Consider the following 26,759-nt stretch of genomic DNA (forward strand, 5'->3'; position numbering starts at 1 on the left):
TGCTTACCTTCTATATCATCTTTTGTCCTTTATTCATTTCTATTTTTCAGTCTTTATAATTATTAAATGTTTTAAATAATTGCAGGCATATAAGAAAGTTATTTTCCTGAACCATCTGACTGACCTGATTTCATGATCTCCAAATACATTAAGATATATTTCCTAAGAGCATTCTCCAACATTACCTCAAAAAAATCCAGAATTTAATATCAATATATGTAATTTTAAAACCTCCTTTCAAGTCTCATCAGTTATCTCAATAATATTTTTATAGCAAAAACATCCAGTTCAGAATCGCACATTGTCCTATCTCTTTAGTCTCCTTCAATCTAGAGTGTCCTTCAATTTTCCCCTATGTTTCATAAATTTTTTGTATATGAAAGGCTGGTATTTTTTGGAGATTTTTTCCTCAGAGAAGATGTGCCTGATGTTTGCTCACAATAAACTTGGGTTATGTAGTTTTGAATGAACTATCACAGAAGTTAATACAGTATTCTTATTGCATGCTATCAGTTTGTCTTGTTACTCAGGATGTCCACTTTAAGTACCTAAGATAGTGTCTCCCAATTTTCTGCACTTTGAAGTTACTATTTTAGTCTTTGTAATTAATAAGTATATATTTTGTGGTGAGTTGTTTTGACATCCTGTTCCCACTAAACTGACAATTTATGTATTTACATCTCTGTGGACTCATGAAGTCCCATTTTATACAATGGGTTACAATATGCCACTATTGATGTTTATTTTGATGTTCAAATTGCCGTGCATTGGCTAGAGCAGTGATAGTCAACTTTGTCCCTACCGCTCACTAGTAGGCATTCCAGCTTTCATGGTGGGCGGTGGCAGAGCAACCAAAGTATAAATAAAAAGATAGATTTAACTATAGTAAGTTGTTTTATGAAGATTTATTCTGCCAAACAGTGAAAATCCAACATAAAGTACTTGGTAAGTAATTATTATTATATGCTTTAACTTGCTGTAACTCTGCGTTATAAATTTTATAAAGTAAAGTTACTTCCCTACTTTATAAATCACCATTACTGTGGAACAGGTGGGCGGTTAGAAAATGTTACTACTAACAGAGATACAAAAGTGGGCGGTAGGTATGAAAAGGTTGACTACCCCTGGGCTAGAAGGAGCCAATGCAGCTGATTTCTACGTCTTTTTATCATACCCTCATCAATCTTTGGGCATGTTCTTGCTTTCTGCCAGAACAGGATATTTCAATATTATCTCGTATTTTAACTTCTGTCACCTCAAAAGGAGTCCATTTTTCTAGAAGTTCTTATAGGTTAAATGGTATTTATAAGTCAGTGTTGGGTACGAGTTGTGCTCATTGCTCTTCTGGTGTCATCCTCCAGATATCTTCCAGACAGTAGATACAACTACAGACATTCCTCTGTGTGTGTGTGTGTGTGTGCATATGTGTGTTTGTATGTACTGATATAATTACACCAATATTTATTTATAACCTACAGATACACATCCTTCTGTATATAGACATATAATCAACAACTTAAGTTAACTTTAACACCTTTGATTTTAATTAATCCTCATGTTGTTCATTTCAGCTTTTTCATGTTCTATAATTGCAACAAGCATTTCTGACAGAAGAAACTAACATTCTACTTAACTATGAAATAATTATTTTATGAATGCCCCCAATATGTAACTAATCTTCCATCTGCTGCCACTCTCCTCTCCTCACTCCTGGCTCGGGCACCCTTCTGTCTCTGCTTAATCTCTGACTTGCTAAAGGTCCTGCCGCCCATAGGTCACATTCCTCACCTGCGTCAGATTCTGCTTCCCAAATAAGCCTCTTTCTACTGAGATGATAGATGGTGTGTGTTTAATCCTGCTCTTTCCATGTGTAAAAAATGTACCTCACCTTTTAAAAAGAAGAAACTTTTCTTTCTCCCCTTCTCTTGCTGTATTCCTAGGTTGTTAACAGCATGGACTCCCAACTTTTGGTCATATAGAATGTGATTAGAGTTACAGATATTATTATCAAGTACAGGTTCTGCCATTCAAATCAGCTGCATAAGCTGTGGCTATATTAAGATTCTTCTCCAGCCTCACATGTTATGTGAGGATTACTATAGTAAAAGCCCAAAGAAGTGATTATGTATGCAGAGTGCTTATGAGAATGCATGATATAGAATAAATATTCAATTTATTTGACTCGTACTATGGTTTCCATGGGAAAATCCACTTCTCCGAAAACAACCATGCAATAGCATCGCAGGGAACCCTGCTGTGGGTCTGAGTTGTTTGGGAGTCCCTGGAGCAGACAGATTGTGCAGACTGTGTCCATACTTCTAAGAAGGAAGGAATGATCACTTTCCACTGCAGGTAAAATATGCTACATATGTTGCTAAATATTTTAAAGATTCTTTTATCCTAGTAGAATATTGATCAGAGCTATTTTCAACTAGAAAAAAAACTTTATGTCGTATTTTATGAAATTATTAGCAATAAAAATTATTATACCTTCATTTACCGAAAATTCTTTTTGTGTACCTAGAAATTCATAACGTACTGAGTCTCCTATGTCTCTATCAGTGGCTGTCAACTTGACCAGCTTTGTTCCAACAGGCAGATTTTCATCAATATTTATAGGTGCATCTGGTATGTATCTGTGGGACAAATAGAATTTTTTTATCACTTAGTGTAAACAAATGTCTCTTTTCATCTTTGTCATACAACATATATTTTAAATTTAGTGATATATATTTTGTAACAGTTTCAAGACCCTGACCTTAAAAAAATCTTTTTTTTTTACAAAGTAGTATATATATATTAGAGTAAGTTTGTGTACTATAAAGTGAATTTGAAATTAAAAATTTCCTCCTATCAAGACCTTTTCTCTAGTACTTGTCCTGACTAGTAAATTATATTTTAACTCAGCTAACAAAATAGTACTATCACTTTTGCAATAATTTTTATTTTATATATATTTGGAAATAGATCTATATTTGCAACTACTTGTCCAAATTCTTTTTTAATGGCTACATTGATTTTGAAATATGACTATATCCATTTGCATTCTCTGCAATATTTTACTTATTAAGATAACAGTAAGAAAATAGAAGTTTTTAATTCTTATCCCATCAAAAAATGGACATTCATTTGTGGTTAAAAGCATAAAATATGAATTTTTATTTTATTTATTTATTTATTTTTTGTATTTTTTTGAAGCCAGAAATGGGGAGAGACAGTCAGACAGACTCCCGCATGCGCCCGACCGGGATCCACCCGGCCCGCCCACCAGGGGCGAAGCTCTGCCCACCAGGGGGCGATGCTCTGCCCCTCCGGGGCGTCGCTCTGCCGTGACCAGAGCCACTCTAGCACCTGGGGCAGAGGCCAAGGAGCCATCCCCAGCGCCCGGGCCATCTTTGCTCCAATGGAGCTTTGGCTGCGGGAGGGGAAGAGAGAGACAGAGAGGAAGGAGGGGGTTGGGGGTGGAGAAGCAAATGGGCGCTTCTCCTATGTGCCCTGGCTGGGAATCGAACCCGGGTCCCCCGCACGCCAGGCCGACGCTCTACCGCTGAGCCAACCGGCCAGGGCCACAAGCATAAATTATGAATGGAGTAGACGGCCCTTGTATGTATGAAGAACAATAACATAGGGCCTGTAGAGGTCGGCTGGTACGTCACTTTGAATATTTGTAAGAATATTGGCAATGGAAGTAATAGCCAATCACTGACATTTACCCCATTATAAAGAGTTTTAGTGGTTAGGCTTTAGATTTAAGTATTTAGATCACCCATTGCTTACGTGAGGATAGGACTTTCATCATTGACATTTCTTATATTGATAGTGATGGTGCCAGTACATGACTCCAGAGACACAGCCCCTCTGTTTCTCACAGCCACCACAATCTGGAAATGCTAAAATAAATAAGAGAAGATGTAATATTTTTAAATGTTTAAAGTATGCAATTTCCCTTTACATTAAAAAATTCTTTAAAAATAAAATTGAAAAATAAAACCACTTTAAAATTTACAAGCATAAAAATGTAGACCCATTTCTAAAACATCTTAAGGTTATTTGTTAAGAGGAGTATGTTTTGTGTTCTCATATAAATTTCTATTAATGCTACCTACCAATTGTTATGGAACTTTGGCCATATTTTTGAACATTGGTTTTGGTATGCTATATTTAACACAACAGAGCCAATTTAAATTTCTTGAAACTAACAAAAAAAGTAACTTAAGTTTCACTGGTTAGGAAAAATATTATATAAAACTAAACAACTCTATTACTTTTTTCTTTTTAATTTATCGTGTTGACATGGCTTCAGGTGTCCCACTCAATACAGCACCCTCAACGCCCCGCATTGTGCCCCCACGCCCCACGCACGGTCTCTTTCCATTCCCATTTCATCCTCTTTGCCTCCCTCCCCTTTTCCCCTTTGGGTCTTGCTACCTTGTTAACAACTCTAATACTTTTGAAAAAAAAATTTTTAATTATGGATACTTTAGAAACCTCAAAAAAAATCAGTAAAACTTCATTTAAAAAGTTAATATTTTTATGTGTTAATAAATGAGAAATGTTTTCTAATAAAGTAATAGCTAATAAGTGTGAAGTTAAAGAATAATTTTACCCTAGCCTGTTGGCTCAGTGGTAGAGCATTAGCCCAGCATGTGGAAGTCCGGAGTTTAATTCCCAGTCTGGGCACACAGGAGAAGCGACCATCTGCTTCTCCATCCCTTGCTCTCCCCTTTTTCTCTATCTCTCTTTTCCTCTCTTCCCCTCCCACAGCCATGGCTTGAATGGTTCAAGCAAGTTCACTCGGGACCCTGAGGGTGGCCCCATGGCCTCACCTCAAGCGCTGAAACAGCTCGGTTGCCTGAGGAACAGCAGAGGCTGCAAACGGGCAGAGCACCCCCAGCAGGGGGCTTGCCTCTCACTTAATGATAAAAAGCAAGAAGAATTATTTTAAATTTTCATTTATTAAATTTATTATAAGTAATAATTGGACTATGTATATAAACAAAAACACTTCAAAGTACTTTTAACTCTACGAGATTAGACATTATTGAGACTTATATTTCAGAACTGCTTTAAATAAATGAGAAGAAACCAAAAGTACAAGAAATATTTAACTAAAATGTGGCTTAACCAAAACTTATAACCACAGAAGTATATTATTAGTCAGAAAAAAAATACAGGAACTGCCTAAGAGTTAAGGAAAAAGAATGATTTAAAATGAAAATTTTATCTCAAATGTGTCAATTTTCTCCTTTGACACAGTCTTAAAATGAGGTTCCCTATGACAGATCTGCTGTTCTGAATTACCCTTATTTTTCATTTGTTCATTCATTCTCAGTATATCCATTAAGCACCAAACACTGATATTTAGAATGAGCAGCAGAGAGTTTCTACAGGGCCTAAACCGCTATGACAGCGAGCATAAGCCTGAGGGAGAATCATAAATATTCTCAGAAGAGAGAACAAGCCAACAGTGACAAGGTAGCATGGTGGTGAGTAACTTCATATTAAAGTTAGGCTGCTTTTGTTGAAATCACGATTCATCCACTTCCCAGCTGGATGATCTTGGGTAAGTTATTTATTTGGACTTATTATCTTCTTCTGTAGAATGGGTAATTATTGATTTGGGGATGAAAGGGAGAGAGAGAGAGCGATAGAGAGAGAGAGAGAGAGGAACTTCTTTGGTTAAAGAATAACCCATGGGGTTTTCATAAGAATTAAGTTATTATTTGCACCTTACTGGTGCCTAACACATATGCAACATAATCTAAGTTTTGATTTTTAGAATAAGTATTTTGGGTTGGGGAATAAGTTCGTAGCGTTTTTACCGAAGACTTTTATTTAAAGAAAAAACAATAATTATATCAATAAGTTAATCAATTATATATTCGCTGTTGCTGTTTACAACCTCTTCCCACCTCTCGACCAATTTGTTGATGCCGTTCCGCCAAAAATCGCCTGGTCTGGTGTCAAAGAAGTTGTTGAGCCAGTTTTTAAGGACCTCTTTGTTATCGAAGGTAATGCCCTTCATATGGTTTGACAGGGAGCGGAAAAGATGGTAATCGGTCGGTGCAAGGTCCAGAGAATACGGCGGATGCTGAAGGACCTCCCATTCGAGCTCTTGGAGTGCGGCTTTGACGACTTGTGCAACATGGGGCCTGGCGTTGTCATGAAGGAGTATGGTTTGACCATGTCAATCAGGTCTTTTCAGTCGAATAGCCTCATTCACGCGGTGTAGCTGGGCAATGTAGAGCTCCTTGTTGACCGTGGCATTCTTTTCAAGCATTTCCCAGTTCTTCATCGAATTCAGAAGGCCTTCTGCTGCGGCACGTGTCATCGACGTCAAAGTCGCCATTTTTGAACTTTGCAAACCATTTCCGTGCTGTAGACTCGCCTATGACACCTTCTCCATACACGTCGCAAATGTCCCGGGCTGCTTCGGCAGCTTTTTGACCTCGATGAAAAGCAAAGAAGAGCAGGTGTCGAAAATGTTGATTTTTCCCTCCTGGGTATTCCATTTCTAAGCCTCAAAACTAATAAAAAATTAAATAACTCAAAAATACAATTAACATAGTTTTGTAGAGCAGAAAGAGTTCTATCAAATGAATACTTACCCTTTGCCAAACAGCAAACAAATCGTTGTAAAATAAAAGAAAATATAAAAACGCTACGAACTTATTCCCCAACCCAAATAGGATCAAAATAAACATGTAATTTCTTAGAGATTAATTCAAGAGTGCCAATAGTAATTGGCATATAGCAGATATTGATTGAAATTGTTTTGAACCAACAAATCCATGTTGTTTCTCAAAGTTTTAAGTCTAACAAAGCACAACAAACCTTTGAAATCAGTAGATAGAGTTCATGCTTTCAATAAATATTTTTTGAACACTAACTATATGATGCCCTGTGAAGTCTGCAAGAGGCAAAAACTAAATTAACACAGAGAAAATCACATTCTCATGGAAAAAAGACTGACGTGTAAACCAAAGAAAGGTTAAATTTTAACAAATGAAGGTTTGCTTTTAGATCAGTTTGGTGACAGACTCAAATAATTTGCCACAATTTTTCTAGAACCCAACTGAAATAAAATTATTGAGTGGGGGAAAGAGAGACTACTTTGGTTAAAGAATACCCCAGCCACGAAATTAGCATATAAACATTCCTGAGTCCAGTGAGGCCCTAGGGAGCCCTGGTAGAGTCAAAAGTTAAACTGTTTGGGGGCACCAATGTTCAACACTGTCCAAATATGTAAACATGTAAAACTGTTTTAAGGATGAGCTTCTGTGGAGGGGGAGGGGATGACTGAACACTCCAGTTTGAGCTTTAAGTCAGGAGAGGTAGGAGGGAACTGTCAGGATTAGAATCTCAAAATTATTAGCAAATTGAATATATTTTATCTGCATTGAAAACTATATTATGTGGGGCAAGTTAGGTTAGGTATATGCCAGAAACACAAGGATGGTATAATAATAGAAAATGTATTAAAGTAACCCAGAACTTTATTTTTTATTTTTATTTATTTATTTATTTATTTATTTATTTATTTTGTATTTTTCTGAAGTTGGAAACGGGAGGCAGTCAGACAGACTCCCGTATGCGCCCAACCAGGATCCACCCGGTGCCCACCAGGGGGCGATGCTCTGCCCATCTGGGGCGTTGCTCTGTCACAACCAGAGCCATTCTAGCGCCTGAGGCAGAGGCCATGGAGCCATCCTCAGCGCCTAGGCCAATTTTGCTCCAATGGAGCCTTGGCTGCGGGAGGGGAAGAGAGAGACAGAGAGGAAGGAGAGGGGGAGGGGTGGAGAAGCAGATGGGCGCTTCTCCTGTGTGCCCTGGCCGGAAATCGAACCCGGGACTCCTGCATGCCAGGCTGACGCTCTACCGCTGAGCCAACCAGCCAGGGCCCCCAGAACTTTAATGGATTAAAAAAGAAACAAATTTTCTAAGCTATTTACATTTTAAGACAGGGGTTGCGGGTGGATCCTGGTTTGGGCACATGGGGGAGTCTGTCTCACTTTTGCCCCTCCTCTCACTTAAAAAAAATGCAGTTACATAAATTTGGCATTTTTTATTTCCATTTAAGTAAGTTCTAAGAAATTTTGAAAATTATTTTCATTGCATAATATTTAAAGGTATTTATTATTTTAATGTTAAGTTTTATATTTATTCCTACCTTAGGATTTTTTTCATAGTCCAAAACAGGTTCTGTGGTTTTAGAAATGACACCATTATATGAATCCAAAGCAAAGTAGTCAGTAGTATTAACTGAAGAATTTAATACTAAAAACTTTAAAACACAAACACATACAAAAATATTGTTAATCCATTATTGAAAAAAGCATGAATTTTGAACTGACAGTTTTGATGAAATTGTACGGCAAAACCTAACTACACCAATATTAATTTTTCAAGATAGTACCCAGAAAATAAAAGCTAAACTTTCAATTCCAGACTTCAAAAGCAATCTGAAAATTCTTTCACAATTTTTATATTTTTTTCCAAAGATTTTTATATTTAAGTGTTAGAACATTTTTGATAAATAGCTGTTGTTGATTTTATAATTAGTTTACTTTCCAGTGTTGTGTTTACATATTTCTTAATATATAAAAATGCCACTCCTACTTGTATACTCAGGAAGTGTACCTAACAGGGGCACATGCCCGGAATTACTTGGAAGAAGCCATTCAATTTCATCTCTGGTTGATTCTCTGCATGACATAAATACTGCTTTAGACCAAATTTGTTTTTTGTGAACAACAGCATGTTCCTCTTTGTGGTTATCACCCATGACTACAACTGGGCTCAATATCAAGATGAATATTAAAGATTGTGAAAGGATTTAGTAAAGACATTATACTTTTCTAAATTTGCAACCAGAGAAAATTATAAAACTTGAGAGACATAATATTCAATGCCATTTCTAAAAAGACATTACAACCATTTTGATAGGCATATTAACTGATTTTTCTTTGTCTATAAGTGAACAACCAAAGTTGGCTTATGTTAGACTAAAATCCACTAAGTGTTCTTATGGAAAATTTTTCTTTTTTTTTGTTTCTCCCCTTATTACTATAACTTTGGATTTGTTAAAGAAATTATTATTTTCCAATTCCTTATTTGGTTTTTATTTCCCAATGACTTCTACAATAAAACTCAGATATAATAATTTTCAGTTATAGAGAAAATACATTATAATTGATAATTATATACACACCCATTCAGCACACACATGCATATATCCTGGACTAAATCCTCACACACACCTAAATACATATATCCCCAAGTCCTGGCTTCCATACCTATCTACACATTCACACACTTGCATACATGGAACATCTGAACCTGATAAACCAGAAATGATACTTTCCTGTGTTGTCTTATGTCCTTAGTATAAATTTCACACAAGCAAAAAAAACCCTTAGTTTTTTTTTAATTATATAATTAGGCATTGAAGCACTGATCAATGCCTAATTATATAATTAGATCACCAGAAAAAATTTTATACAGACAATTATCCAGCAAGGTGTCCCCCTAAATGTTCATTTTAACCATATTTTCCAAGTGATGCTTATGAGACACTTGTTAAAGAATGGACAAAACAACAACAACAACAACACACTCTAGGTTGGTTTAATCAGAATTAATTAAGTATTGCAAAATTTAGGTCAGAATATTCTAGTGTATTAATATAATTTATAATATATTGTGTAACCATGAAGTCAATTCCTTCTTACAATATTATAATAATACAACTCAGCCTGACCAGGCAGTGGCGCAGTGGATAGAGCATCAGACTGCGATGCGGAGGACCCAGGTTCGAGACCCCGAGGTCGCCACCTTGAGTGCGGGCTCATCTGGTTTGATCCAAGCTCACCAGCTTGGACCCAAGGTCGCTGGCTTGAGAAAGGGTTACTCGGTCTGCGGAAGGCCCGTGGTCAAGGCACGTATGAGAAAGCAATCAATGAACAACTAAGGTGTCGCAATATGCAACGAAAAACTAATGATTGATGCTTCTCATCTCTCTTCGTTCCTGTCTGTCCCTATATATCCCACTCTCTGACTTTCTTTCTGTCTCTGAAAAAAAAAATAATACAACTCATATGTACATTCTAAAAACTTCTGAGGAAATCTAGTGTAGTATGATAAATTACCTTGTATTTCTTCTTCTTTACCCTCTCTTAATCTGTAAATATTTTGTCATCTATTACTTATTAATTTGCTATTGTTTATTAATTATTACTGAAACCAGAAATAATATGAAGATATAACATACTTTATTCAAATAATGTGTATAACAATATTACTGATCTGGGATAAATAAAAGAAAATAAAACAAAAAGATATTTTTTCAACTATATATATAAATGTCATTAGATATGTGCAAATAAATATAAGCTTTAGTTTTTCAAAGTATTTTAGATCATTTTAGAAGGTCTATTTCTTTCATTTTAAATTCATATTATTTTAGTTTATGTTACCATAGTATAGTCAAAGGTTTCAATTTCTTCTTTCAGGTCAATGACTACCAAAAGATATAAGAAAAATAAATCAAAGCCTGATGAAATAAGTTTTTTTTCACTGAAAACTTGAGCACATTTTTAAAAATCAAAATTGGAAAAAATAAATAGATGACAATAAAACACGTACTTCAATTTCTTGTCCTGGATCTGGATCTTGTGCAAGAATTATATATATAAAAGCAAATGGAGGGACATTTTCAGGAACAGACAATGAAACACCTGTGCAATTATATAAACCATGAAAAATAATTTAAATTCAAATACATTGTAAATTCTGATCCATCAAATCTCTTCAGTACAATAAGGAAAAAGTACATTTCCTATCTTAGAGTAGTTCTGAAGATTAAAATGTTATACATAACACATCACACAAATACTCAATAAATGCTTCTTTTTTTTCTTCAATTACTACTCTATTTTCTTTCAGTGTTACCAACTGTGATTCTGTTTTACCTCAAAATCAGATAACAAAATGGCACACACGTTTAAACCATAGGTGGTTTTCTTACTTGTTAAGTGATTTAGCAAATGGTATTTGTTTTTTTAAAGTATTCCTGCTTTCTGTGCTCTTGGATCTAGGCTCTTATTTTCAGGAAACGTATTACAGTCCAGATTAGGAAATCCTACAAAACTTCATATGGTTTGTCTATTTCTAAGGTTTTAATGGGACAATTTTTGAGCAAATGGGTTTGATTATTTTGAAACCTTGTTTCATACTGAACATGTGTAAAACAGAGTCCATAATTTAGTAGTTTGATCTAGTTAATAAGGCAACTGGATTATTTAACACAGTAAGTGAACTGATACCTATGTGTCAAACCAGCCACTTGAGAGTTGTGTTAATACTCTGCTTTGAGTAATCTCACAGACAACCACAGACTTACCCTACTTTTCAAAGGAAGTCATATTATCTTTTCTGCTTCTCCTCTGTTCCAGGGACCATAAACCCATATGATGGAGAGAGGGCATCTTGATCTTGATACGGCCTAAAAATTTCATGCTGCTTCAGCCAAGTCTGTGGTTGAAATCAGGTCAGAATGACCTTCTTAGGATCCGTATATATCTTTTTTAATAAGGATAATATCTTTTTTAATATCTTTTTTATATCTTCTTTAGATGATACCAAAAGGAACTTACAAAGAACATCAGTAAAACTGTCTCAAAATGATCCAAAAGATAATGTTTTCATAAGTACCAAACCTATAAGCCTAGAAGACTTTTCTTCCTTAACTTTAGCCTCTGTGAATAGGTTCCTATAACACAAATTTTTATTTCATATATGATTTTTACTATACATACCAAAGGTATGTTTTGGTTCAAAGAATGCACGTGCACACACAGTCGTTTTGGAACTTAAGAGTTTAAGAAATAAAAATGGAGACCAGATAATGATAGTGGTGAGAAATGGGACAGGACTCCAGGTAAGAAAAACTTATTTTAATAAAGTTTGCCTTGTCCTTTTGTCCTCAATTTTATTTTCTTATCATTGTTTCCAGTTAGCTGGGTACTTTCTCCTAATAAAAACAACAAGAAGAATAAAAGGACTCAAACAGAGAAGGTTTTAATATGACAGATAAGTAAGTAAATAAAAAACAGCAAGAAGAATAAAAGAAGTCAGAGAAGGTTTTAATAAAACAGATAAGTAAGTAAATAAGGTTAGAAATAAATGGAGGGAAAAGGATGAAAAAACTAAGTAAAAGACAGATATAATTGATGAGCTTGAATCTACCCAAACAAATTCAAATCAAGCCCGCTTATATTTTCTGAGATTTTACTATGTGTAAAATCTCAAGTACATTCAAATATTTGAAAGTTTTTCATTTTATAAGCTCTTCATGAAATCACAAACACACATGAGAGTGAATGAAGGCTGCGATTTCTATGGTTCTAATGAGAAGAACATTACTGATTATTTTATACACATGAGTATATTAATTCCAATTAATATATTAAGAATTATTTTATTTTATGGGTAAAATTTAAAAAATGAAATACAACTGCCTGACTAGGCAATGGCACAGTAGATAGAATGTCAACCTGGGATGCTGAAGACCTAGGTTTGAAACCCCAAGGTCACTAGCTTGAGCGCAGGCTCACCAGCTTGAGCATAGGATCATAGACATGATCTCATAGTCACTGGCTTGAACCCAAAAGTCACTGGCTTGAAGCCCAAGGTTGCTTGCTTGAGCAAGGGGTCACTGGCTCAGCTGAAACACCCCCTTCCCCAGTCAGAGCACATATGAGAAAGCAATCAGTAAACAACTAAAATGCCACAACTATGAGTTGATGTGTCTCATCTCTCTCCCTTCCTGTCTGTCTGTATCTCTCTCTTAAAAAAAAAAAAAAAAAAAAAAAGAAATACAACTGACAACATTTTAATTTATGCAAAATTTCTCAGGAATACCTATTTTACTTACACTCAAGAGTATCTCTACATCTTGTTTTAATTATTTATTCTAATGTATATAATTGAATTCTTATTATAAGCAAATATTTCTTTGGGAGCAAGACTATCAGATGAAATAACTATATACTATTTAAAAGTAATGATAATTCTTATTCAAGAATTTTGAAATTTTGTAACTAAAGCTAAAATTTTAATTTGAGAAACAAACAAAAAACCAGTAGAGAATGGTTATTACAATATTAGAAAATAAAAAGTAATTTCTTGTTAAAGGAGATAATGAGTGCATATATATTTATATGTAATGCTATATGTTTATAATTATCTGTAAATATCATATATCTTTAGATATAACAAAATTAAGGAAACTTTTTGTAGTTTGTATATAATCTAATGTTTATAATTTTTGAAAGAATTTTTAATGGCAAGATAGCATTTTATCAAATAAGTATACCATCTTTTAACCATTTGCTCAGATATTTTGGATATTTCAAACATTATGCTACTACACATTTTACACATACTTCTTGACTGCCTAAAAATTCTGTAAATAAAAACTCTAAGGAACAGAAATACTGAAATGAAGATTATAATTGTTTCAATACTCTTTATAAATGTTTACTAAAATAGAATTGTGGGTAGTTATTTAAAAATCTCACTTTATAAAAGTGTTCATCTCTTTTTATCTTAGCCAACACTGTTATTTTTCCCCTATTATTTTCATTTTTTTAAATATTTATTTATTGTTTCATTGATTTTAGAGAGAGAAGAAGGGAGAAAGAGAGAGAAAGAGAGAAACATTGAATTGTTGTTCCACTTATACGTTCATTGGCTGATTCTTCTATGTGGCCTGACCAGGGAGGAAACCTGCACCATCGGCGTGGTGGGATGGTGCTCTAACAACTGAGCTACTTGGCCAGGGTCTCCACTATTATTTTTAAACCTTGGTCAATTTAGTTGGTGAAAATTATATTTTATTGTTTAGATTTTCATGTATTTGGCAACTTGAGAGCTACTTGTTAATTCATATGTTACATATAAAGTTAAAATAATTTTATAAGTACTCCTATACCCAATCTGCTGCACAAAGAAATAATTATTTGAATGTTAATTTAAATTACACTAAGTCTAATTATTATTTTTCTTTTTAGAAGTATGTCTGTCAAGTCATGTACTTCTTTTTATAAAACTAAAGAAAGGCCCTGGCCGGTTGGCTCAGCGGTAGAGCGTCGGCCTGGCATGCGGGGGACTGGGGTTCGATTCCCAGCCAGGGCACATAGGAGAAGCGCCCATTTGCTTCTCCAACCCCCCCCCCTCCTTCCTCTCTGTCTCTCTCTTCCCCTCCCGCAGCCAAGGCTCCATTGGAGCAAAGATGGCCCGGGCGCTGGGGTTGGCTCCTTGGCCTCTGCCCCAGGCGCTAGAGTGGCTCTGGTCGCAGCAGAGCAATGCCCCGGAGGGGCAGAGCATCGCCCCCTGGTGGGCGTGCCGGTGGATCCCAGTCGGGCGCATGCGGGAGTCTGTCTGACTGTCTCTCCCCGTTTCCAGCTTCAGAAAAATTAAAAAAAAAAAAAAACCTAAAGAAAAAGAAACACAAACTATAAAAAATACTTAAACTACCATTTCAAGTTTTATTTAAAAATTTATCATCCTATAATTGTTTTATGAACATTATCAACAAAATTGATTCATAAAATACCTGCTGCTGTTGAAAAACTTGGGTCACAGATAATTGGATCATCTGCATTCTCCACAAAAACTGTAAACATATAGGTACTGGTATTATTTCCATTATCTCTGGCCTCAATTTCCAAAGAGTAGGTTTTAGGGTTATTTGGGTTGTCAAGATTCAAAGGCTGCAGAAGAGTGATTGTGCCTCTGACTAATGAAAAGAAATAAAATGAAAATAATTACCAAAATCAAATAATTTAGCATATGTTAATTTATTCATATTGATGCTTCAATTTACTTGATGATATTCATTTTTAATGAATAAAAAAGTGTTGTTTAGTAATTCTATATTACTAAAAATAAGTATTTAAAAATGTACTTCCTTTATCCTTACCTATAACTAAATATTATAATTGATTTTATCATCTTTTTCCCTAAGTCTCTTGTCATTTATGGATCTACAATCATAGGTAGCATCTCTACTTTAAAAATACCAAACACAAACCATTATATTTGATTTTAATTGCAATAATCAGAGTAATTAGTGCTTTTGAGAATGAATAAGCTAGGCAAACCACATTAAAATTTTAATCATGTATTGCTTCTGCGTTCTGACTTACTCTTACTGTACACAAAAATGAAAAATGAGCTCAAATGTTAAACTTAGGAACTTTTGTGAAGACTGGGATGACTATTTATTCCTGATACCACCAGTGGAGATTCTTGGTCGATTAGGAGGGTGAAAAGTTAGCAAGAGCCATTTCAATGTGCACATATGTTTTTGCTGGTCCACTGTCTCCCCACTAATGTGAAGTAGCAGCTGGATACTTCTGTCTACCTACCTCTGCATCCTATTTCAGATTATCTGACTCCTAGAAGAGGTGTATGTGCTCAATCAACCGTGATGAAGAAAAGCCCAGCTTCTACAGAATACTCACACCACCACAAACTAGGCACTGAGAATTGACGGGGTTTTAGTCCATCCTCCGGGAGTCTAACACATGCTTATATGTTCTGTTCTCCCTTTAGTCTCCCCCACTTTATATCCCTCTTCCTTCCTGACTTCCCTTATTGTGGACTTCCAAGTCCAACATCTTACACTAAGACAGCAGCAGCCTTACAGAGACTGTTTAACCAGCATTCAGTTCTGTTCCTGGTGCTTTTGTTTCCCTATGGTTGAACACTGATCGATTGAACCAAGTGCTGTGACAGGCCATAGGAAAGCAATATATCAGAACAGTGATCCTGTTCATATAGACAGAAATACACCCATAACCAAATACCTAAAATATAATTATTGAAAAAACGTCCCAAGTTGCACAAATGAAATGAAGAAAATAGATATGGCTTAGTTGTCCTACAGTCTAGAACTTCACAGAAGTCTTTACACTGGTTGCCTCTGAACAGCAATGGCTGGTTATATAAATAAGCTTCTGTGACACTCATTGTTTCACAAGAATGTCGCTTTAATAAATAGGAAAATATCAACTGTCAAATGCCACATATTTTCATTATGTTTCCTTCTCCATATTTAATTTAACTTTGGGATAGTTTTACCAGGCCCACTTGTATAAGAAACACAGAGATTGGTTAGTGAATGTCGACCAACAGCGGGGTTGAAGTGTGTATTTAAAACTTACGAGGATCCAAGCCAAACATTTCCTGCTGAGTTCTGAAAGAATAAGTAATGCTGCTATCTTCATCCCGATCTGTTGCTTTTACTCTTGCTATAATTTCCCCAACAGGCTTTTTTTCAGTCACATTAATAGTATTTAAAAGAAATGGCCTGAAGAAAAGAAAATATGGAGATAAAAAAATGTTGAAAATGAAAATTTGTACGAGTATATCGGCTGTGTTGATAACTATAACCTACAAAGAATCTTTTGCATTTATGATGATATCACCTTTATCTTGTCAAGAAGTTAAGAACTTCAAAAGTATTCAAATATTAAGAAGTCCATTTATGACATAAACTTACTGATTTTTTTGCATAAGCATTAATTTTCAGTCATCTACTCTCTGGCATCATGCCTGACATCAGTGACATTGTGGCATCGAGATGAAAACTGCGAAACAGACTGAAAAGTGTGCTTCAACTTTTTCAGGTATAAAATGTATGGAATGGTTGGCAATTAAATGTATGGAACTAAATATAGTCAATCTCATCTTGTTATTTGGTATGATGCAATGCTATCCAAAGAGATAACTTATAAAAGCAAATGATCAAGAGATTTCTTATTAATTTATTGCTCTCTCATTATATCATAATTAAAGTTTTTGATAAATTTCCAGAACATTTCTAAAATTTAAATTTTTTCTCATTTAAACTACCATTTAAGCATAGCTATTTATTGATAACCCACAGTGTGCCATTCCACTTTGTACACATAGGACCAAGCCTGCTCCTGCTCCTTAGGGTCTTATTCCTTGTGGAGAACACAGATATCAATGACTATAATGCTGTGTGATAGATACCATAATTCAGTACAAATTTAAACAGAAGAAATGACTAAGTCTTGGGTTGAAAGAGAGATTCAGTGAAGTTTTGAAAGGAATGTCAAGTCAGAGGAAAAAGCAAGTGGAGGGATGGATGGCTGTGACTCTGAGCGGCCTTGTTGACAGCACAGTCTAGTGTGGCTTCCCTTTTCAGCGTGGTTTCTTTTATGCACCATAATATAATGTAACTCATGATATTACACTTCGGATCACCCTAATAATTATCTTTTCTATTTTATTGTAATTTGATATCATCTGTTTCTTAAGAGATGAAAACAATACTTAGGGACAATGTTTTAGTAATTTTGGTATTGTTTTTAATATCTATTATTAGATTTTACTAAGTAAAAGCAAAAATGTCATTCTTCTTGAAAGTGTGAGGGCAAAAGAAAAATATTCCAAGAAGTTGGAACCTTTACTGCAAATGTAGGTTGGCAGACTAACTATCCACAGAAATAAAAGAGAAATAAGCTGCATATTTACTTCTATTGTTCAGATAACATAAAGTATCTTTGAGGACTCAAACAATGAATTACTCTCTATCTGTAGAGCTATAACTTAGTGATAGAAGGAAAGAAATGTGAATACTGTTGGTTTTCTCTTTTTATCAATTTAAGAAATATTTGATTATTATCATGGTAATATTTGATTGCTATGTTTTGAAGTATAACACCAAACATGGATCATGTGCAAATTTTTTAGTGCTACAAATATACCACAGAGTATGGCAGTAAAGCAGTTTAAATTAAATATTTCATTATTGAAAATGAACATATGCATTAATAAACAATGTAAAAACATTACAAAACTTTTGGGAGAAAAAAGAAGAAAAAAGACACATAAAAATCTTTTTACCATATTACAATGTTGGTCATTTCTACAGTTTTTAGAGTATTTTCTGGTATTTATTTTACTATCTGTATATATATATATATATATATATATATATCATGGATACATAATCATATATTTTTAATATAACAATATAAAATATATAACTTAGAATCTTTATTAATATTATAACATGTGGACAATTTAGTCATTTTCTTATGATTATACTTTAAAATAAATATGCTTACACAAATTGAGGCTTTTCATCATTTATGTTTCTGATTTTGATAATTAGTGTCCCTTGACAAAACAGACCTGTTGTATCTGTTGCTCTCAGTGCAAGCTGGAAAACCTGGAAAAGAGTTTTAAAAACTTTTATGACCCCCATGTTCATCGCAGCATTGTTTACAGTGGCCAAGTCATGGAAACAACAAAAGTGTCCCTTGATAGAAGACTGGATAAAGAAGATGCGGTACATTTATACAATGAAATACTACTTGGCTATGAGAAATGATGACATAGTGACATTTATGACAACATCGATGGACCTTGAGAACATTATACTGAGTGAAATAAGTAAATTAGAAAAAGCTAAAATCTGTATGATTTTACATATAGGTGGGACACAAAACTGAGACTCATGGACATAGATAAGAGTGCAGTGGTCACCAGCGGGAGGGGGATGTAGAGGAGAGGGGAGTGGGAGGAGGTGGGAGTAAGGGTGTAAAGAGGGACAAACATAGGTGACAGAAAATGATTTGACATTGGATGATGGCTAGACAATGTAAACTGTTCAAATGATGTGGAGATGTTTACCTGAAAGCTATGTACTCTTGTTGATTAATGTCATTCTGTTAAATTTGATTTTCTAAAAAAAATAAATAAATAGGGAAAAAAACTAACAGAAAAAAATTTTAGAATACACTATTTGGTAACATATATCTTTATATCTCCTGTTAGTTGTTTTAAATTTTTTTTGTTTTATTAGATATATCTTTTTATTTTTTCTTTAAGCTGTTAAAAGAAATATAAGTGCTTTCTTAGTTAACTAATTAGTTGTATATTTCAAAATTGCTTCATTTTATGTACTATTCAATTTCAATCAAAGGTTCGTGTAACTAAGCTCTTTGCCTAAAAACATTAAATTGACAAAAAGATAGGAAGAAATTTCAGATTCAACATAAACCCAAAGTATTATGTGTTGGAACTATTTACAAAGCAGACTGTTTGACATCAACCTCTAGAACTGGGGTCGGGAACCTATGGCTTGCGAGCCAGATGTGGCTCTTTTGATGGCTGCATCTGGCTCACAGACAAATCTTTAATGAAAAAAAACATTAAAAATATAAAACATTCTCATGTATTACAATCCATTCATTTCCTACTGCTCATGTTCATGGTTGCAGGTGGCTGGAGCCAATCACAGCTGTCCTCCGGGACAACAGCAAATTTTTATTGGATAATGCGTAACATACATGTGTCATCATCGTATGGCTCTTATGGAATTACATTTTAAAATATGTGGCGTTCATGGCTCTCTCAGCCAAAAAGGTTCCCAACCCCTGCTCTAGAAGCAGGACAATGAGTTACTGTTTGGGATCAAGAACAGGAGGGTGATTTCTGAACAGCTGAGAATGCCATTGAATCTCAAATATTTCCCCCATCATCCTCAGACATCATACCCTTTAGCTATCATTTAATCATACATATCAGCATGTGTCCTTAAAAAACATATATACACTGCTGAGACAGTGAGATTCTTACTGAAACAATTTTTAAGCTAACCCTCAATACACCTTCACAAAGTACAAGAAGAGCCTGGGCCAAGTAAGGGGTTGATAATGATTGTATTAAAGTCTCTTCGATGGGTACTAACATCAAATGTCGTAAAAAGAATTGGTTAGTTATGTAATGGAAAAATGAAGTAAGTTTTAAAGGACTTAGCAGAAGTGTGGTTGAATGTGCGATTCAAGGCCTTCAGGGGAAGTGAGGAAGGAAATGGCTGCTTCTATGCAGCTGAATTGCTGAATGTGTGTGGTTCAGCTGCATAATCTCCAATTTTTTAATTAAATTTTAGCATATTATAGTCTATCACACAAACTGCTTAATATGTGTCATTAGCCCCTCCACCATCCTGTATCAGTCAATCAATGGCTTTCTTCCACAATTTATGTTATTTTTAGTCCTGAAAGTTGAGATCATCTTCAATTATTAATGCTTCTTTCTTCTAAATATCTGTTCAGTGGTATATTCTTTATTTTTCTGTTAATTCTTATATTTTCCCTTATTGCTATTATCTCACCTACTTTATTGAAATAATATATGTAGAGAATTTTACTACTACTACTTACAATAATGTATCCCTTTATTTCTCAAATTAAGCACCTCATTTCTTTGTGAACAGATTATCTCAATAGTTCTCTAGTTATTTTTTCCCAGTCAGTTGGTCTTATTTACATATCCTTCATTTTCACTCAGAAAAATCTTCTCAACAATGATTTCTTTAAATTGTCTTTCTCATAAAAACATCAGATATTGTTCTTCTTTTCTACCTAATTCGTTTCAATTTTATTTGTAAGGTGTAAACCCAATCTTACCTTGGCTACCTATGTGTTTTGCCAACTTAACTAAGACAAGCTATGAAGGCTCAAATAATTTCAAAATAAATTTGATATTTTAAGTTTCATTTTATTTGATTTTCAGAAAGATTTAATTTTTATTGATTTGCTGATTTAGTTTTCCTGATTAGAAAGCTACTTAAAATGTTTTTTCTTAAACTTCTTTAGATATATTTTAAAAGTTTCGATGTAGTCTCTGTGCTTTGAGTAATCACAGGGACTAGATCTAGACTTTTGGTTAACTGTACTGTCATAAATGAACCACACAAAATATTACTTTACCTTTAAAATTATAATGTGTTAATTTTCCAAGCAGAGTTTAACATTATAAAAAAATACCAGTCATTCTGTGTAAAATAATAAATTAATATATTAATTACATGATATCCAGCATCAAAATCCAAGGGATCGTTGCCTCTCAAGCTAACAATGCCACTTATAGAATCCACTCCAAAAGCATTTGCTCCTTTCTTTGGTCCAGATAACTGTGACTCAATGGAGTACTAGAAAATTAAAATATGCATTATTTACAGCAAAGTAAAAGAAAAAGCATTTGGAAGATAACTAAAATATAATAATAAAGCAAATACAGTATGTTGAAAGTTCTCTACTTTCACTCTGATTAACTTGTCTTTCCTTATCATCTATCTTGTATTAAAACCACTGGCATATGCTGATGCAGAACAGGGAAAATGAGTTATTTAGCATATTAACACACCCAAAAGATTCGTATTTTTATAGAACCAAACAGCACTATACATATTGTTCTAAGAGATTAAAAAAAAACACCTAATTCTGATTCTGCACATTTATACAACTCTGAAAGAATGTAAAAAATAAAATCACTGTCACTAAGTTTGAATCTTAGGAAACAAAACAGTAATTATAACAAAATGAACCAATTTCAAATATTAATACAGTAAATATGACATAAATTTATCTTTCTTTTTATATTTATTTGCCATCATATCTGAGAAAAAATGTGAGTAGATATATATTCACAAAAGTATTTTAAAAATTAGTTTGAAATAAGGTAAAATTTGATTAAAGAAAAGTTCAATTATATCTGCATGTTTTTAAAAAATCTGATAAAGATCTAACCTTTAACAATGTAACTAGTTCTCAAAACACTACATTTTTAAATAATCACCTTCTGGGTCCCTATTCTATTGCTGCAAATGATAGAATTGGTAATAACTCTTTTTAACTGGATGATAGGTTATTTTTTTCATCTATTGAAAGACTTATCTAATAGAAAAGGTCTCATATTTCTTAAAAAATTTATATTAATTTGATATTGGCTGGTCTACAACAAAACATTTCTTAGGGATTTTGAGTACTTTAGCTGACAATAGCTCATATATCACTGAGGGTTAACTGGAAACCAAGGACAGGAGAGATTAAGTGACTTCCCCAGAATCACATCACTAGTTTGTGGTAAAGCCATTACTACTTGACCCAAGTCATCTTACAGCCCCATTACTTCACCCCTATTCCATGCCCCATTACTTCATACTGTGAGTTTCTAAATTAGAAGTAGTAAACTCTTTCAATACTCTTAAAAAGAACAGCTGCAGAGCAAGCATGCTGCCTTTTGTAGTTCAACGTATCACTAAATTCTCTAGATAGAGCTTTATAGGTTCTTTTTATTTTGCCAAATCTCTAAAAAACTTTACAACCATGAATCAATTATGAGAAAAACAAATTTCTAGAGTTAGTAATTAGGATCTGAAACATCAAAAAAAAAAAAAAAAAAAAAAAAAGAAAGAATGTAATCACATTCACATGTCATTGAAATAGTTCTGAATAACATCCAAAAGTCAAACCCCAGTGTCAGCTCAGCAGTGACATCTTTCTATCAGCTGCCCGTCTCCATTAGAACTCATACTATTTTTTTGTGTATGTCAAGAAAATACTTTCTTCTAAAAATGCTATTTCTAACATAACGTAAATACTGTAATGTAGTGGCTGTCAATTTCATTATACTCTCTCTAATTATCAAATTAAATATAATAACTACTCTTGAAAAATATCTCTAAAGCTATATATTAAAGTTATATATACAGCCCACACAATGCTCACCACTTACCATCAATCTATCACCATTTGAAGAGTCCTCATCTGTGGCTGTTACTCTATAAATGGGCTGAAATAATGGTGAGTCCTCATCAATTTCTAAGGTAGCTGTAAAGCAAAAAATAACATATTGCATCAAAAATCAAAGTATATGATGCATTCATTTGCTCTTCATATAAAAAAATAGAACAATACTAATTTTAGATTGTATGGTGGGTGTCAGATAATATTTTAAAATAGTTATATATTCTCTTCTTGTTCATATAGTTTTCCCTTTGGCTTCCCATTGTCTTTCCTGCCCCTACAGAGTATCTTCCCTTACTGCATGGCCTGTCTGTGGCGACTGTAGCTTAAAGAAGAAGAGCATGACATATATGCTGACAGCCGGCCCGTGGGGAGCCTGAGGGAGAGCCTCACAGAAGGTTTTTTTACTCCAGTTTCTATGCATGAAGGAACTCTGTCTTAGAAGTACATTTGGAGACAACTGACTTCTAACACTCACATTCTTTCTAACATCCCACCGGTAAAAAACCCAAATTACATTCAACATGGGTAGAGTCATCCCAGGAAAAAGTCAGCTTGTATGATTTGCTTTTCTGGTGTTTCTCTCCCTTTCTCTCTCTGTTTTATTACAATCCATACAGTATGAGTTTTAGAATTTAACTCAATTTGGATAATAAGACATTTTAAAATTCTTGATTCCTACATATTCAGGGACCAAATTTATACATTAAAATGAATTTAAATTTTAACAATTTGCCCAACAATATTTATTTAATCTTTGTTTTTTTATGTAATTACATTTAAAGTGAGTGACCAGATGATTTGGAGGTAGGTGAAGAAAAGATAATAAAGATAATGGTATATCTCTCAATATTTTCTCTAAAAATACTGAAAAAAAAAGAATAAATAGAATTATACCAAAGCCTGTCTTTAATGTAACTTGAAGTTAGACTGACCCACCTGCATAATAAAGTTTTATTTAAAAAGAAAAGAAATAAATCCAGGCAAATAATGTCTCAATTTTCCATCCCACCATGAGACCTTGTGTTATGCAAAGGTAACACAGAAAAGCTGTTAGGAAGAGAAAAAAAAAGCAAACCACGGGCATAAAATTGATGCAAATTTTCTCCAAGAAAAAGTAAGTCAAAGTGTAAAAAAAATCAAACTTCTTTTATGTTGAAAACTGTCATGCTTGGGAGATATGACAAAAAAAAATCAAGTTTTATGTCCCCCAATTTTTTTCTTAAAGCAAATAACTAATAAAAATAAAAGTAATTTTAAGATAAATATTTTAAAGCACAACAATAAAGTAAAATGTCTGCTAAAAATACAATGGCATCTATAAATTGTTTTTGACCCAAATAATCCAAAAATTGAGGGTAAGTGATTTTTCACTGTTTAACATTTGAATAAATGACAGATTTTGTGATAAGCATAAGCCTGAACTATTTAATGCAAAGAAAATTAATAGAGGAATAGAGTACTGGATCCTCAAGCTTCTTTTCTGTTTATTACACTTTCTGCAATTATTTCAAACCTTGTCATTTTGCCCTAAACCTCTTACCCCATCCCTTCTATCATATTTCCCATAGTTCTATTTTTTACTTCACAAAATAAATAGAAACCATTAGACTAGTGATAGCTCATTTTTCCCCATAAAATCTACAATCCCACTAACATCTGCACCTTTCTTCTTCTTCTACAATGAAAAAAAGATAAATGTATTAATAATAAATCCTGTCCACTAGAAGATGTTTCCTACTTTCTCAGGAACTTGACTCTTATCTTTATATTTTATTTTCAAATACTTCCTCACTACTGTCCACTTTCCATGAACACTTCCATTTAAAAAGAAGAAGCAGCACCCTAACCCCAAGTACATTTTAACTATGGCCCTGTCACTCTCCTGACTATCAGGGCTGGAATTTTGTGTATTTCTTATTTAGGCCACTCTACTAGAAGTTCTGTTCCTACCACAAACACTGAAACTTCTATCAAAAAGTCATTAAATCCTTCCTCCATGTGGCCAGACCCAATCGATAGGTTTCATGTTATTTGATTTCTTTTAGAATTTACACAGTTGACTCTTGCTTTTTTTCTTGGCACAAAAAGACCATTGCAAATCTATAGAATTTGTTCTCAAACTTCCAAGTACCTCTAAAAAAACTGCCTGGGAAAATGAAACTTGGCAAGGTTGCTGGACATCCACTAAGTCCTCTGATACAACAAAATCCTTATGATTGCATTTCAAATCTTAACCAACAACTTAGTAATCTACTGTCAATGTTATCCACCAACCTATTGTGTCATCCCTGAGTGCACACTTTCACCATCTCATAACCTAGACCAGGGGTCGGGGACCTTTTTGGCTGAGAGAGCCATGATGCCACATATTTTAAAATGTAATTCTGTGAGAGCCATACAATATGTTTAACACTAAATACAAGTAAATGTGTGCATTTTATGTAAGACCAACACTTTTAAAGTACAATAAGTCTCTGAATTCTTTTTAATAATGTTGTTATGTTATGCTGTTGCTAACCAATGATGAATAAAGTGCTTCTTACCATTAATACGACTTCTGGTGCTGCATGGTTTGGCTGATGGCTTTGTAGTCTGGTTGATACATGGTGAGGCTAAGCTTCCTGCAGGCATTGAGACTTCCATCCATTAAACGTGATTGTAGGTTGGTCTTAACGTTTTTTAGATGAGAGAAAGACTGCTCACATGCATACGTAGAGCCAAACACTGTCAGTACAGCAATACTCACATGCTGCAGTGTGTGGTATGTGACAGGAAGTGAGAACCATGTTTTGACAATCAGCTGGTCTGCGGGTTGAAGTTTTTTCATTTTTCCCCACTTGTGTTTGCTCGCCAACTCTGCTTGCTGTCGTGCAAGTCTTTCCAAATCTTTATTCAGTGACTTGAACTTATTCACCAACATGTCTGAGGCCTTCAGGTCAGCAGCGTGTAGCTCAAAATCTCTGATGGAGACACCAGCGATGTAACTCAGGTCGGCACTGTCCACTGCACACTCATGTGGATGGGTGATAAACTTAAAAGGACGATTGCGCTCATGAAATTCTCCAAAGCGAAACGCGCTTTGAATGACTGCAGGAGATTAGATGTGAAGCCCGCTAGCTGCTGGAGATCAAGATGTTGAGCAGGGTCACTTGCTGTGCAAGCATCTTTAAACTCTCCCAGTTTTTCAAAGTGTAGTAAATGACCTGTTTCAATGTCCGCGATGAAGAGTTCCAGCTTGTTTTCAAATGCAAACACTGCTTATTGAAGGGATAAGACTGTATTTCCAATGCCTTGCATTTTCACATTGAGCTGGTTCAGATGTTCAGTCATGTCCATGAAATAGTAGAACTTCAAGAGCCATTCAGTGTTAGCTAACTCAGGATGCTTGATGTTTTTCATTTCAAGAAAAGTCTGGATTTCACTCAGACAAGCCAAAAAACTGCTGAGCACCTTCCCTCTGGACAACCAAGCAGACCAAGATAATTATTCCCAACCTCATCCAGCAGTATTTTAAACTGATGATCATTTAAAGCTCGGGCAACAATAAAGTTGACCACCCAAATGACCAGCGACATCACCTCACCAAGCTTCTCACCACACATCTGAGCACAAAGCGCCTCCTGATGTAGGATGCAGTGAAAACTTAGGATGGGTCTCCTCATGTTCATGAAGAAGTGCTATGAATCCTGTTTTTCCACACCATGCACAGAGCACCATCAGTACACACTGAAATAAGTTTATCCATCAGTAGATTTTTTTTCTTTAATGAACTCAGTGAAAGACTTGAATAAAACCTCCCCTCTAGTTGTCTCTTTCATAGGCAAAAAACAGTAAGACTTTCCTCACATAGTGTGTCACTGACAGCATACCTTGCGATCACGCTGAACTGGGATAAATGGCTTACATCTGTTGACTCATTCAAAGCGAGAGAAAGGAATGGTGCTGCATTTATGTCCATCACTTGTGTTGCCTCAATTTGATTTGCCATCATGATGGTATGATCGTGAACATTTCTTGCTGACAGAGGCATGTCTTTTTTTTGTTTATCTTGTCTTTATCCGAAAAGTAATCAAAAAGTTCATTGGCAACATCAAGCATGAATGTTTTGGCATAATCCCCATC

General features: G+C 34.4%; 1 protein-coding gene across 5 annotated transcripts in view; it reads right to left on the reverse strand.

The window, feature by feature from the left end:
* Window positions 1-26,759, reverse strand: part of LOC136384123 (cadherin-related family member 4-like) — a 130,839-nt gene that overhangs the window by 75,052 nt on the left and 29,028 nt on the right. For 4 of the 5 annotated variants that reach the window (XM_066354214.1, XM_066354213.1, XM_066354216.1 and 1 more), the window contains exons 4-12: window positions 22,624-22,718; window positions 20,915-21,037; window positions 18,165-18,268; window positions 16,230-16,375; window positions 14,618-14,800; window positions 10,645-10,736; window positions 8,171-8,284; window positions 3,778-3,890; window positions 2,491-2,636 (exon numbers count right to left, since the gene is read on the reverse strand). In XM_066354214.1, coding sequence (XP_066210311.1) covers window positions 2,491-2,636; window positions 3,778-3,890; window positions 8,171-8,284; window positions 10,645-10,736; window positions 14,618-14,800; window positions 16,230-16,375; window positions 18,165-18,268; window positions 20,915-21,037; window positions 22,624-22,718 — 1,116 coding nt within the window. The remainder of the gene's footprint in view (window positions 1-2,490; window positions 2,637-3,777; window positions 3,891-8,170; window positions 8,285-10,644; window positions 10,737-14,617; window positions 14,801-16,229; window positions 16,376-18,164; window positions 18,269-20,914; window positions 21,038-22,623; window positions 22,719-26,759) is intronic. The other variant, XM_066354215.1, reaches the window with a different exon arrangement.

This window comes from Saccopteryx leptura, chromosome 12 (assembly GCF_036850995.1).
Source record: "Saccopteryx leptura isolate mSacLep1 chromosome 12, mSacLep1_pri_phased_curated, whole genome shotgun sequence".
NCBI lineage: Eukaryota > Metazoa > Chordata > Mammalia > Chiroptera > Emballonuridae > Saccopteryx > Saccopteryx leptura.